This window comes from Xenopus laevis, chromosome 4S, assembly GCF_017654675.1.
Source record: "Xenopus laevis strain J_2021 chromosome 4S, Xenopus_laevis_v10.1, whole genome shotgun sequence".
Classification (NCBI taxonomy): domain Eukaryota; kingdom Metazoa; phylum Chordata; class Amphibia; order Anura; family Pipidae; genus Xenopus; species Xenopus laevis.
This window is the reverse complement of record NC_054378.1, coordinates 77,806,815-77,822,138: the sequence shown is the minus strand read 5'-3', so window position 1 is coordinate 77,822,138 and position 15,324 is coordinate 77,806,815. Positions and strand designations below refer to the sequence as shown.

Sequence of the window (15,324 nt, the reverse complement as noted above, 5' to 3'; positions counted from 1 at the left end):
TTGCACTATGATGTTACTTTCCTTATTGAAATCAAGTGTGCAGGGAATTGTGGGGATTGGAGGATACAGGCTGAGGACAGATGGTTGCTGATACAAAGTAACAGTAGTCAGCCAGCTCAGCAAAGTAGTCAGACAGATCAGCAGGAGAGCAGGGGGCGAAGCTTAGGGAACTGTCAGAAACCATTAAAAATCATGAAACGTCTGCATATTTTTTAATTGATGTATATTGCAAAGTTGCTTGAAATTATGTCTACTTTTCAAAAAGCTTATGTTAGGTTTTTGTGGAGTTCCCCTTTAATTGATACGAGTGCTGATTAATTATTGAGCACTAGATGGAGACTAGGCACCTGTTGAGCATTATACAAGATATGTTTTGGTGGTGTGCATTATTGTCACCCCTGGAGAGACTAGTGTTTTGACATAGTGGAGCATAGAAGTAACCTGGTTACGGGGAACACATAAATTACACAGAAAAATGTAAGTAACTGTGCCAGGGAGTGTAGCTGAATGGAGCTGTTTTTGAGACAAAGCGCTCCTTCGTTCTTCTCTTCTTATGAATGGCATCTTATGGACTACTGGCAGCTCCACGGCACGCTTTTGACTAGACTTTGGATTATTATACATTACGTTGTTATATTAAACCAAATACAGAAGCTAAATGGTCTCACACCTAATTACATAATATCTGAACCCATGACACTAAAACCAGGGGGGGGTCTCTCAAGCACAGAAAATAAACACAGCATTCCAAGCCTCGATCTAAAGTAAGTGACAGGAAGAATGTACGCTACGCGTGGCGGTGGTTAGTCACATTCCCCATCTAAGATGGCGGCCGGCCATACATTCTACTGTACTTTACTAGCAGGGGGCGCAACGAGAGGTGGGGAGAGGACCCTCGTTCGTTTCCGGGTGACTAGAAAGGCCGAGTGAAGGTATGTTGACATATCACTTCCGGAGCGCTGTGTTCCGGCGGTGGCCCCGTCCCGGCCAGCCTGCAAGCCCGGAGGTAGGTAGCAGTGTCCTGGGGGGAGGAGAGAAAGCGGAGGGGGGATGGATGTCAGGGCGCGGTTTGGTCACTCACACCCTTTCTCCCGTAAGAGGGCGGGGCTACTCCTATTCCAACCCGCCCCCTGACAGTCACTGTACATTTAGCTTTCATATCGAGGTTTGCCCATATAAACAGGGATAACTTCAATTTTGGAAGCGGCATATGTCAGTTTTTATGGTATAACTTTTATTTGGCGCACGCTCCCTCCAAGCACCATAACTGATGCTGCCTTTGGTTTTATTTGCTTATTTTCGTGTCCGTCTATATTTTGCCTTAACGCAGTTTAGTGTACGGATATCCTGCTGCTGCTGCTGGCGTCGTCTACTTCTCACTTTCTGCGCAGCAATGGGGCATTCTGAACATTCTGTAGGAGTTTTTGTTTGACGATATAAAGCCCAAGATAACATTTTGCCTCATGAAGAAAAAATACAACAAATGAATTCTCTGTAAGTGAAACGTAGCCTTAAAGTTAATTGCCATTCAAAGCACAATTTGTCTCTTTTTTTGCACCGCTGCTTCCGCCTCTTGAAAGAATGTATCACGACTCGGCATGCAGACTTTCAAAGAATCCTACTTTTATTCATTAGGAAAAATGACATTTTTTGGCTTTACATGCCCTTTAAGAGGAGAGAGAGAGAGGAGAGCAATTATTATGTAGGGTGCTCATTTTCATTAGTCGTTTATTTTCTAGAAATTCTGGCAACAGTTGATGATCTGCTGGACAGACCATTTTTATATAGAAAAAAGTTGGAGTAGTGACTGCTAATTAATATTTTTCCAGTGCAGTTGAATCAAAACATTGTATCTGGGTTCAACATATTTTTAGGAATGGATTAAGTTACGTAGATAGTATTAATGCAAACAGTCCTCGAGTGACATACACCCAACTTACATACAAGTCACACTTACAAAGAGAGGCTATTAAAGTAACATACTGTTTTATTAGCATTTAGCTTTAATAAACCACCTGCCCCAATCCCCTCTGGCGTGTGTTTTCTACTGCAGAGCACAGAAAGGTAAACATAAATGCTATGCTGAGACATCTAAGCTGCATTTAATAAGTAAATGTATATGTTTCAACTTACATACAAATTCAGCTGGCCATAGACATGCAGAGTGCAGTGCTAGTGTACCTACTATCTTGCTGAATGACATGATCAGGAGGAGTGATGCCTTTCCCCATCCAGCCCTCATGAATACAGCACTAAAGAAAGCTAGAAGCATTGGTTTCACGGGAGGAAGCCCTGGTCATTGCACTTCTTTGTTGAGTTTTAAAGGAGAAACAAACCCTTAATTAAAAAAAACCCTACCTCCCCTACTCTATGTAGATCCCCCCTCCCTCCTGCCCCCAGCCTAGCTGCCCCCCCCCCCCGGGGAGATGTCCCTAACTCTTTACTTACCCCTCTGTGCAGATTCTGTCCAGCGGAGTTCACAAGCGCCACCTTCTTCTCTTCGGTAGTCTTCTGAGTGAGACCTGCGAAGCGGCGCATGCACAGTTGAAGCAATTTTCTGCTTCGCGACAACTGCGCCTAAATCTTTTGTGAGCTCCAAATTTTGCCTTCTCATTTTGTCCTAAGTTACAACTCAAATGAAAATGAGCCCATGATTGATCATAAAGAACCTGTATTGTGAGTTGATGGCCATATTGCACTGATCCTACCAGTAGGTTCACTTTAAAATGTGGCCAAAACTTGTTCCATGTTTGAAAATTACCCAACATTTGTTTTCTATTTTAGTCAATTGACTGTGAAGCAGTTCTTACCACATCATTTTTTACTTAGATTCCTTGTCTGTGTAGGAGAGGGGCATTTTTCCCCTATACTTTATTCTGTATAATGTAATGTAAAACCACTGAAAGGCTCATGGAGTTTTGCTCAACATGGCCCTCTCAGAATTAGGACTCTTCTGAGAAATTGTGCTGTTGGGTGGATCAGGTTACTTCCCGTTTCTAAGCAAAATCATATTATCATAGCTGCAGACATCCACACATTTTCCATCTATACATTCAACCCTTGAAAGAAAATGATCAAATCACACTCACCATGTGTATAAACATTCCCATACAGGTGAAGTAAAAGATGTAACAATACAACTGATCGGAGCAAGTGATGGTACTGACATTGCATTAGAAGTGCAGATGGACAGGAGGTCTAACTCAGAAAACAGTGCTATAATCCATTATTTTTCTTTTTTTTCTGCAGGGTTGAGTAGCAGAAGGAGGGCAGCCATGGAGAAAGGAAGTAATATACAGCTAGAAATCCCAGAGTACAGCAACTCTGTGCTGAGCCACCTAAACCAGCTGCGAATGCAAGGCAGACTGTGTGACATTGTTGTCAATGTACAGGGACAGTCATTCCGAGCCCACAAAGTTGTTCTAGCTGCTAGCTCCCCCTATTTCCGTGACCACATGTCCCTCAATGAGATGAGTGCAGTCTCACTTTCAGTCATCAAGAATCCTGGTGTTTTCGAGCAGTTGCTTTCATTTTGCTATACAGGACGGATCTGTTTGCAGATTGCTGATATTATTAGTTATCTCACAGCTGCCAGCTTCTTGCAGATGCAACACATAATAGACAAGTGCACTCAAATACTGGAGGGCATTCACTTGAAAATTAGTTCACCAGAATCTGAGGAAGAATTAAGCCAGAGTCGACCGAAACATGCAGAGAGGGCTCAAGATGCTCATCGTGTTACCCAGAGCCTGAGCCGTTCCTTAAGTCCTAGACACAGCACTCCTCGTAGTTCGGGGAGTAGGAGGGGTCAGGTAAGCACTGTGTTGGACATTCGGGAATTGAGCCCAGCTGAAGAATCCACAAGCCCTCAGATGGTCGAGCAGGGATCTGATGTGGAAAGCAGAGAGCCTATCCTGAGAATCAACCGAGCGGGTCAGTGGTATGTGGAGACAGGGATAGCAGACCGTGGAGAACGTAGTGATGATGAAATCAGGGTGATGGGTGGAATGCAAATTAAGACTGAGAACCTTGAGGAGTGGCTGGGGCCAGAGAACCAGCCTTCTTGTGAAGATGGAAGCAGTGCAGAAGAAGTGACTGCCATGGTCATTGATACAACAGGACATAGTGCAACTGCACAGGAAAGCTACAGTTTGGGGTCATCTGGAACAAAAGTATCTAGACCAACAAGCAGTGAAATAGACAGGTAAGTTGCTAACTAAAATGATACTGAACTAGCTGAATAAATCTATCACAGTTTGTATTGTCTTCTATTTTTATGATAATAATGCAGGCCTGCAATTTGCACAGAGACAGTAGGATAACTACAAATGTAAAATGCTAGTGGATTAAAGCAAAAGTAAAATGTGTTTACAATGCAAATGTCGATTTCATAATTTTATTTAGCTTTCTTTTAATTTCTATAACTCCACATGTAGGCGAGCAAATTTTCAACAATTGGCTGCACGTGTGTTGGGTATGTCAGCGACAGTTTCAGCTTGTGGCCATGTATTGTTTGATCATCTATGGTATCCGATAAACTGACACATGGATACTGTAGAGGTGGCCATACACATATATGTTCACCTTTCTATTGATCCCATTTGAACTGCAGGAAATGAAGAGTAGCTGGGCCTCCTCTTCATTTCATGATCTTCCGATGCACCATGAATTTGCCTATATATATATATATATATATATAAATATATAAATATATATATATATATATATATATATATATATATATATATATATATAGTGAATAAAGTACCCCCTTTTGTAAAATATAAGGATATTATAAGTTACCGAGGAGTTTCATGACCATATAAAAACACGAGGCCGAAGGCCGAGTGTTTTTATACAGGTCAGGAAACTCCGAGGTAACTTCTAATATCCTCATATTTTGCAACTGGGGGTACTTTATTTATTATAATACACAAGTTTCGGTGAGTCATGTGACAGAAATGACATCAGAACTCACCGTTTATAACTGATGACATCAGAACTCACCATTTATAAGGATATAATTTACAGGATATTCATGGCTTATATGTATTATATATATATACATACATATACATACATATACACATACATATACATACATATACATATACACATACACACACACACACATACATACACACATACACACATACACACATACACACATATATATATATATATATACACACTTTAAATTAAGTCCCATGAGTGTTCAGTATTCTTCATGCTCTTTTTCTGCAGTAGCATCTGTGGTTTTTTTTTTTGCCTTTTTTAGGGGTGAGTGCGCTGCTCTTCAGACTCTCTCTCTCTCGAAAAATATATAATATCCTCATATTTTCCAACAAAGAGTACTTGCACTGCTCAGAGTCTCTCTCTCTTTCTCTCATCACTTTGATTATTTCTTTTATAATCTGTACAACTACAGGTTCAGCCCCTCTGGCAGCATGGTTACTATGACAGAGAGGCACAGAGCAAAGAGCGAGTCCCCAAGGAGGATGGAGGAACCAAAGCAAAACAGCTCACAGGTCTGTAAAAGAAGAACCCAGTCACAAACACAATGAAAAATAATTTGCCTAAAAACTAGTCAACTATATTAATTCATGCAATCAAGATGTTGCTATGAGTTAAATAGAGAAGAGTGTTTGCAGAGAGGCAGGATGGTTTATTATATACTATTTATATTTCCCACTCAATGATCAGATCCACTATTAGAATGTCTAGTGTGTGTGCAAATACCTATATAAATACCACACATAGGGGCACATTTACTAAGGGTCGAATTTCGAAGTGCAAAAAACCTCAAAATTCGACCATCAAATAGGGTAGTTCAACATTCCAAGTCGAAGGATTTTCAAAATCATACGATCGTAAAATGAAATCCTTCGAATCGAAGCTTAAAGGAAAACGATACCTTTTTACTTTTTTAACCTGCCTAACTGGCAGTTGATCCAGAGGAAGGCAAAAAAACCCATCTGAAGCCTCTCCAATTTGCCTCAGAGGGGAAAAAATTCAGACTAGTCCCTGGATCCAGGGACTAGTCCAATTGCCATTTTGCAGTCAGGAAGGAATTTTTCCCCCTCTAAGGCAAATTGGAGAGGCTTCAGATGGGTTTTTTGCCTTCCTCTGGATCAACTGGCAGATAGGTAGTTAATAAAAAAATTAAAAAAAATAAAGGTTGAACGCGATGGACATGTGTCTTTTTTCAACCTTACTTACTATGTTACTATGATCAACTGTACAACTTGTGCTATCTTCCATAACCCTGGATTCCTTCACTTGCTAAAAAGCCATCCAGCCCCTTCTTAAAGCTATCTAATGTATCAGCCTGTACAACTGATTCAGGGAGAGAATTCCACATCTTCACAACTTCAAAAAACCCCTTTCCGAATATTTAAGCGGAAACTCTTTTCTTCTAATCGGAATGGGTGACCTCGTGTCAGCTGGAAAGACCTACTGGTAAATAAAGAGAGATTATTATATGATCCCCTTATATATTTATACATAGATATAACATCACCCCTTAAGCGCCTCTTCTCCAGCGTGAACATCCCCAGTTTGGCCAGTCTTTCCTCATAACTAAGATTTTCCATACACCAGCTTAGTTGCCCTTCTCTGTACCCTCTCTAATTCAATAATGTCCTGTTTGAGTGATGGAGACCAAAACTGTACGGCATATTCTAGATGGGGCCTTACGAGTGGTGAATCTCCCGTGAATCTCTGCCCATTTTAATACAGCTCAAGACCTTATTTGCCCTTGATGATGGCATTGCTTGCTACAGCAAGTTTATCATCTACAAGGACTCCAAGGTCCTTTTCCATAATGGATTTGCCTAGTGCAGTCCCATTAAGGGTATAAGTGGCTTGGATATTTTTACATCCCAGGTGCATGACTTTACATTTATCAACATTGAATCTCATTTGCCACTTAGCTGCCCAGATTGCCAGTTTGTCAAGATCATGTTGCAAGGATGCCACATCCTGGATGGAATTAATTGGGCTGGATAGTTTTGTGTCATCTGCAAACACTGATACATTATTTACAATACCCTCCCCTAAGTCATTAATAAACAAGTTAAATAAAAGTGGACCCAATACTGAGCCCTGAGGGACCCCACTAAGAACCTTACTCCAAGTAGAGAATGTACCATTAACAACCACCCTCTGTAGCCAGTTTCCTATCCATGTGCAGAGGAGAGTAATGATGTATTTTTCATCACGGAGTACAGCGAAGAGTTTGGAAGAATTTGTAATGTGATTAGAAAACATCTTCCAGTGCTGTACAATGATGTGAAGTTGTCAGAAGTCCTATCAGCAACCAATGTCAAATGTGTTTCGAGGAGAGCTCCCACTTTAGGGAAGATGCTGGCACCCAGGTTACAGGAAGTGGGAGTCATAGGAGTAATTGGCTGTCCACTAAGGGGGTTTGGGGTTTAATAATTTTTTCTCCCCCCTCTTTTTCTATTTGCATCTTTTTTTTATTTATATTTGTTTATAATTTTCTATTTACATTTTTCTATTTATATATTTACACATTTATATATTTATATATCTACACACTTGTTGACCATATAGGTTTACCCCCAGATAGTTAACTATTAATTACTAACTACCTATTCTCCAGGGGTTAGAGAGAGATACACACATCTATATAAGGATCGTCATTTTTGACTACAGTATGGTTTTAATATACAAAACGAGGTTTTCACCTTTAGTAGATTTGTTTTTATAGTGATAATAAAGTATGTGAATTTTAAATGCATTATCATGTTGTGCCCAGTAGGGGCCGCTATCTACATTCTGGATATAACCTGTCTGTGTAGTTCAGGATGTATGCCTATGATTAAGGGAGTGATTCCCGAAACACGTAGGGCGTTGGATCCTTATATGAGCTTGGAATAAAACTATATTCCTTTGTACCAGAGTGCCGTCCCTTTTTCTTCATGTGCAGACATCCATGTGCAGTATTTCGGGTCAGGAAACACACAATCCTTCTTGCAGATAGTACCCTGACTAGAATTGAATTTAGGAACCAGTTTTGCAAGTGTTTCCTGCTTTTCCTGGTGCTTGATTTTAGCAGGGCAGAGTCTCTGTAAGAGCTGGCAAAATATTGTACAAAACCTTGACTTCTCCATGAATAGTGCATTTAGATGCAACATAACAACCCACATACACATGTAAACAAATAACAGCTAGACGCATGGGACCTTTTATTCAGAATGTTTGGGATCTGGAGTTGTTCGGATATTGCATCTTTCTGCAATTTGGATCTTCATGCCTCAAGACTATCAGAAAATCATTTAAACATTAAATAAACCTAATAGGCTGATTGTGCTTTTAATTATATCTTAGGGACATGTTTACTAACATTGGAGATAAATATGTGGAGAGATTTCTGGAGATGTTGCCCATTACAACCAATCAGCAATTAGATTTAAACAGCCACCTATAAGTTAGAAAATTAAAGCAAAGTTCTGATTGGTTGCTATGGGCAACATCTCCAGTTTGGATCAAGCACAAGGTAAAAATTTGCACAAAATGGAGTCTATGGGAAACAGCCTTCATGTTGGAGCTTTCTGGATAAAAATCCCATACTTGTAATAAGAATCAGGGTGCTTTTATGTCCTGATTGTTAAATGAAGGGTCAGCATCTACAAACAGCTGCGTATTTCTAGGGTAAAATGTGAGCTGCAGGAAAGGCTTTAGTATAGTACTTGTGTTTGACAGAATCACATCCAAAGTCTTACCCTAAGTCTTTTCTGTTTTCTGTGCAGGGAGATGAAGCAGGGGTTGTTGGAGTGAGTGGATATGTTGAATACCTCCGTGAGCAAGAAGTGTCAGAGCGGTGGTTCCGCTACAACCCACGGCTGACGTGCATCTACTGTGCAAAGTCTTTTAACCAAAAGGGCAGTCTAGATCGTCATATGAGATTGCACATGGGCATCACTCCATTTGTTTGCAGGATGTGTGGGAAGAAGTATACACGAAAAGATCAGCTGGAATATCATATCCGAAAGCATACTGGAAATAAGCCCTTTCACTGCCACGTGTGTGGAAAAAGCTTCCCTTTTCAGGCCATATTAAATCAGCACTTTCGCAAAAACCATCCTGGCTGTGTTCCACTTGAGGGGCCACATAGCATTTCCCCTGAAACCACCACTGTCGTCACCTCCAGGGGTCCAACAGGAGAAGAATCTCCCTGTCATGAGGAAGCAGTGGTTGTGGCCCCTTCAGCAACAGTTGAGGTGTCATATGGAGGGGAGTCAGCTCATGGCTCTGTTTCTACAACAGGACCAGACTGAAAAACAGAATTTTATATTTAAGGATGACCTAGAAAGACGAATTTCCTCCCTTTTACCTCAGCTGCCCCACCATTTCTTATTCTCTACTGTTCATTCATACTCCACATGTGAGGCCTCTTGAGTTGGCAGCAGTAGAATGTCGAAATACGGAAAAATGCATTGCCAAAACGAGGAAAAAATTGTATCAGCATCTGCTGGGCTCTCTTCCATCTTTCCAAGAGCAGCCAAGTTCTTTGTTACAAAGACAATTGTAGGAGGAAAAGTATCTTTTTAGTGACTTATCAGTGCATTTTTACATATACAGGTTTCAACTAATAGATATGGGAGTGTAAATGGTGATACTAAGAGTTTTATATAACATTAATTAGTAATACATCTATACCCTGGAACTCACAGGGTAGAAGCAGCACATATTTATTGCAAAGGCTTCCTCTTAAACATGGTATAAAGGTAGTGTTCCTCTGCCCCATTCAAACATTAAGGTGCTCTTAGCTGCTGATCATCAGACTTGTGGATTTTCCGACACACAGTAAGAAGGGAGTAGATAGTCTAGCTGTCTTTTTAGGGATTTACAAATAGACATTTGCTCAGCATGCAAGCAAGCAAACTCTCACTAGATGCAAATAAGGACCCCAGTCACAACATTGTCTGCTAGTTTGTGTTTCTTTTTCTTCCATTAACCCATTATAGATCTTACTGTAAAATTCAAACACATACTGTACATGTTACATTCACCACTAAAAAAGAAGAACCCTTAGGGTGGTGGCAGACTATGCGGGTGACTAATCTCCCCGAAATGCCTTCCCGACGGTGATTTGTATTCTTGCCAGCGGGAAGAGATTTCGGGGAGATTAGTTGCCCGCAGTAGTGACCACTGGGCGACTAATCCCCAGGTCTTCCACCACCCTAAAAATGTTCTAGTTTGAGGTGACAGTTGTACTAAGCATTAGAATGAGGTGCATGATGCTTGCATACTCTAGTCATGTCAACAACATCTCAGATTATTACTCTTCTGATTCCAATGATGTTTAGAGATTCACCTCTGGTGCTGCAGGTGGACCTCTTTAGAAGGTTCCAGTATGTACGGTGGCATTTTTGGTTTTCAACAGCAGCTGAGATTTTTTTTTAATGACCCAAGTTGGAATTGCACTAAAAGATTTCATCAAACACTGCAATGGAGCCCAAACACTTTGCTACCATTGAGTGGGCTCCAACCTTCCCCAACTTTCTATTGACTGGGTGATTCTGTTTTTAAAACAAACTGCAGAAACAAAAATACAACACTGCTTTTTACACAACGTGATTTATATAATATGCATTTCATTAACCCCAACCACAGAAAAATGTATTGTGCTGTGTGCCTCTCAGGAATGGGATAACAGCAGTATTTCAGATAATATGGCGTGGCTAATTTTCTGACCAGAAACAAGCAGCATGTGTGATTATTAATACTTATTCTGGCTTTCCTTTGCAGCTTCTCTCTTTAATATGGCACATCATTAATTCTGCTTGCTTCTTTCAGTAGTACATTACTTTGTTGCTGTCTCATTATTATTACTCAGTGGAACTTGTGTAGATTGAAGAACAGGCCCAATTCTCTTTACAACTCAGGGTATTTAACTGATACTATACAATGTACCTCTCAAGCTTAGAATCTAGTACTGTGCAATAGGGAGAAGTATTACAGAAGCTGACATATTCTTCCATTTGATACCTACATGCAACATTTTGACTAGCTGGGAAGTAGCATCTCACTTTAAACAAAAAGATTCATGATTTTAGAAAAATGACTGAACCGTCAGCATTATAGGAAATCGTATGGAAAAGGTTAAGTTATGAAACAATGGTTAATATCTTCATAGTGAAAGCTAATACTGTAACCATCACAATGGGCAGAGGACTTAAACCACCTGCCCTTTGATAGAAAATCATCTTTTCTGACAAAATTCTTACAGGATGTGGAAAAATTGAAAGTTTTATAACTGTAAAGTTGCACTTTAAATACAAGCTAGCCTTTTCTATTAAGGCAATAAACGCACCTCAGTTGATTAGGTTGATACAATCGGTGCTATGGTTTTAGCACTGCAATAATACTGTAATAGTCCTGAAACATTTCAGTATTTTATACAAGGAGAAAGTTAAATCATACATTTCATTTAGGTTTGGCAGATGACCAGCCTTTCCAGCCATAGTGGTTCTAATAAAGTACATATGGGCCACATCATTAAATGATGATAGTTTAGGCCTCTTAAAGTTCACCACTTTCTATATAGAAAGCTCAAATATCCAGTATAGCATATTTTATAGGCGCTGATCAATGACATGAAAAAGAGATATATATATATGGCAGCCTTGTGGCCACTAATATCCCTTGGGCCTCCAAAAAAGCCTTTTATGTTATCACTTATGACTAAAGATCTGGCTGTATAATTTCTGGTTTGTATATTACAATTTTTAACAGTATACAATGTCTAGAAATGTTGTTTTCTTCTGCCCAATTTATGCTTCCTTGTATAAGGGAACCCAGTAAAAGGTTAATTCATTCTGGTTTCCAGTGTTTTGGACCTGGAAATTCATCTGAAATCAGTTTCCAGTTACTCCAAATTTAATGAGCTCTTCTCAGTAAAAGTGCGCTGAGTTCCCCCAGCTCCCCTGCACAGCCGGGGTAAGGAGGAAGCAGGAAGTGAATGGGCAGGATTAGTAGGGGTTTTGGAGAATTCTCCAATAAATCAACCCGCAAACACTACTTTTTAATCACATTTCTTCCATATTTAAGAGCGTTTAATGCCCCTGGCACATTAATGTTTTTTTACATAGTATGTCTCCTTAAACTAGCCAATGCAAACGCCACAGGCTATGTGTAATCTTCAAGGGCACACAAGCGTATTAAACACATATTTATATGAATGTTAATGAGTCAGAGAAGCGGATCAACTGAAATCAGTCATTAAACATCCTGTATCTGCCTTTAAAAAGAACAGATCAACTGAAATCAGTCATTAAACATCCTGTATTTACCTTTAAAAAGAACAGATCAACTGAAATCAGTTATTAAACATCCTGTATTTACCTTTAAAAAAGAACAGTTTCCACCATGTGCAGGCGACAAGACAGAGCCAAGCAGAGATCTGAATGAAATGTGCAATAGAAGACATTTTAAAGCCAATCTCTGCTCACAAGGTGGAAACTGTTTTTTTTAAAGGCAGATACAGGATGTTTAATGACTGATTTCAGTTGATCTACTTCTCTCCACCTCATTAATATTAATTATGCAGAGAGAAGTATTCTATACCCTTGTTTACCCTAGCCCCAATATTAGAATGGTGTCATTTGTTCTGCGTATCTAATGGGACTGTCCCGATACCTATCTTCCACATTAATCAAAATGGGCTTATAGTGACGGGGGGGACACACAAAGCTCACCTTATAAGCTAAACTGTAGTTGTTAGGAACAGATGGAGACATTTTGAAGGCAAGCCTCCTCACTCTTGAGTGTACAAGCCACTAATTCCTAACTCATCAATTGCTATTAAGTATGACTAAATGCACGGTAACATACTTACAACACTCAACTCCTGTGACGTTTAAACTTTATACGTGCCTTCTATCTATGCCATATGTTTGCGAGAGAATCAGTAATTCACACTGAAGTAACCTCATTATGATTATTTACATTTCCAAATGCCCTGTGCATTAAAGGGAATATAATCATTTAGCCACAATGCCGTTTCCGCAAGGTTTATCAGTCAGAAGGCTCTGTGCACAACTTGAGTAGAGGGCATCTCTGTACTTAGACCTCATGCTTCCCTGTTCCGCTATATCAAGCTGTGTTAGTGACCTGACTACTCTTTAGAACATACACACAGGGCAGCCCTTTCGTTTCCATATAAGAAACATCCACAGGATGGAGGATATTTTTACATAGCATGTTGTCTAGAATATACTGCTGATGGGTGAGCATTGTTTCCATCGAGTTTATCTGGTGCTCTCATCCTACGATTACTCTCTATGGAGAATGCATCCTGCAAGCTGAATGGAAATTGGTCTATCTCTGCTGTCCACTTTTTACTGTGAATGATAACGGGGTGCAACATGACCTACACAAGCAAAGAATAAATCCCAATCAACCTGAGAACTGTTTGCTTGAACCATAGATGCCACAGTCATGCACTCTAGTGATTATGTGCTCAGGAGTATTGAGTACTGAATAACCCAACACTCAAATGCCTACAGTAACATGGTTCCCACAAATGGGCTAAACTATAATATGAAATGAACATGGTGTGCAATCAACTAGCCCAAAACGATTTATATTGTTCCTTTTCCTGGTCTCTGCTGTTAACATGTTTCAGGGAAGGGTGATGATGCTCCATCTACATTTCCATTTTGGAACATTCATTCCGTTGATCCATCAGATTCCTTTCAGGCATATTCCGCATTGAGAGAGAGAGAGAGAGAGAGTACTCGGAACAAAACCTCACCCCAGGAAACACTAGCTAAATGTGAATGACTGTTTGAAAGAGCAAAGTACATTTGTTGTGCTGCAAAGAGATTTTCAGCTGCTTCTGTTGTGATTCATCTTTTACCTGCAGTGGAATGTACTGCTATATTTGTGTTTACTACATTATACACAGCTGTCTGTTGGAATAAAGGATGCTCTTGGGCACACTGCTTGGGATTAAAGGACATACTGTAATATATTTAATTTATAATTAAGTTCAGAAGCAGATACATCTACAAATTATTTCATAAACCGTTTCGAAAATTTTACTTTTACAATTTCTTATTTCAATGAGGTGAAGCTTATATCATTTTTTTCTGTTGTTTTTTTGTTATAAATCCCCTTTAATAGTTTAAAGTTTACTGCTGCTGTCTTTCCCTAGAGATAGAATGGCTTGTGTGCATTTTCCTTTAAGCAGGTACTAGTCATGGGCTGTAGCTTAAAGGGGTTGTTCACTTTTTTTCAGTTCAGTTGTTTTCAGATTGTTCCCCAGAAATAAAGACTGTTTTCAATTACTTTCCATTATTTATTTTTGACTGTTTTTCCCAAATCTAAGCTTACAGTTGAATGCTCTGGCGTTGGAGTCTGGCCGCTAAGTAACTCAGGCAAAGACTAAATTGTTACAATTTTGCAACACTTAGTTGATACATTTCTCAGCAGCATCTCTGGATTATTAGCAACTATTGTATCAATTCTAACATCTGCCTGTAATGAAACTCAGGGATTCTCAAGATAACAAATGTATCAACTAAATGTATCAATTTAGAACAGTTTACAGGGTCGGCGACCCCCCCCCCCCAGAGCTGCTTTAGAAGGTGAAAAAAGACACTTTACACTTCAATATTGATAAGACATAGAAAATAGAAAGTAATTGGAAAAAGTTATTTCAGGTGATCTGTCTGAAAAGAACTAGTTGTTTGAAGGTAATATTCTCTCAATCATTCTCAATTACATTTTACACATTTTATTTAATTAAAAAGGAGCAAGACTAGAGATATTTTTTGTTTTCACTTCCTTTATGCTTCGGTAAAACACAAGTGGATGTTTATTCTGCACAATAGAATGTCTACCAACTCATTAGTATACTATTACATGGTATTATATATATATATATTATATGTGAGATATAATAGGCTTCAGTGATTTAGTGCTACCAGTGAGCAAATTATATAAAAAAAAATATAACAAAAAAGGCTGAATTTTGAAGAAGCAAAACTTATTCAAATTCAAACAGGGCAGAGTGTTGTTTTATTTTCGAAATAAAAGATGTGCAAACATTTTATTCCCCAAAGGAATATGTAAACACTATACCCTAACTGAACAACACACACCCCTTATCCATAGTAAATTAACCCAATGATCTCTATGTTGTACCCAATTAAATTAGCCTATATTCCTTTGTAGTATGGTAATTAGCACAGTAAAGCTGGGCCCTTTCTACGGCTGGGAGAAGTGATAACCTGATCTGGACTTAAAATATCCCAATTTCCATGCCCTTAAAACATTGCAAGGTTTTTGGTT

At 39.3% G+C, this 15,324-nt stretch overlaps 1 protein-coding gene and 1 long non-coding RNA gene across 4 annotated transcripts; one reads left to right on the top strand and one right to left on the bottom strand.

Moving 5' to 3' along the window:
* The first annotated feature begins 231 nt into the window (after positions 1-231).
* Positions 232-10,810, top strand: zbtb37.S (zinc finger and BTB domain containing 37 S homeolog). Of its 3 annotated transcripts, none has more exons than XM_018260941.2 (4): positions 232-932; positions 3,250-4,204; positions 5,429-5,528; positions 8,775-10,810. In XM_018260941.2, exons 2-4 carry the CDS (start codon positions 3,276-3,278, stop codon positions 9,300-9,302), a joined length of 1,557 nt encoding a protein of 518 aa, XP_018116430.1. In that variant the 5' UTR covers positions 232-932; positions 3,250-3,275; the 3' UTR covers positions 9,303-10,810. The 3 variants fall into 3 exon arrangements, with proteins under 3 accessions (XP_018116430.1, XP_018116429.1, XP_018116428.1); XM_018260940.2 differs by having other exon boundaries at positions 232-1,006; XM_018260939.2 differs by lacking the exon at positions 232-932 and adding an exon at positions 1,074-1,494.
* LOC121393318 lies at positions 10,478-14,491 on the bottom strand. The gene is made up of 2 exons (XR_005960974.1): positions 12,373-14,491; positions 10,478-12,320 (listed from the first exon to the last, which is right to left on the bottom strand). It is a non-coding gene; the product is annotated as an uncharacterized LOC121393318 (long non-coding RNA).
* Between the last annotated feature and the right edge of the window lie 833 nt (positions 14,492-15,324).

Bases quoted from the DNA above. Each gene is read 5' to 3' on its own strand.
- zbtb37.S (XM_018260941.2), top strand. From the start codon at position 3,276: ATGGAGAAAGGAAGTAATATACAGCTAGAAATCCCAGAGTACAGCAAC. The intron at 4,205-5,428 runs GTAAGTTGCTAA...GTACAACTACAG, and splicing joins ACAAGCAGTGAAATAGACAG to GTTCAGCCCCTCTGGCAGCA. The intron at 5,529-8,774 runs GTCTGTAAAAGA...TTTTCTGTGCAG, and splicing joins CAAAGCAAAACAGCTCACAG to GGAGATGAAGCAGGGGTTGT.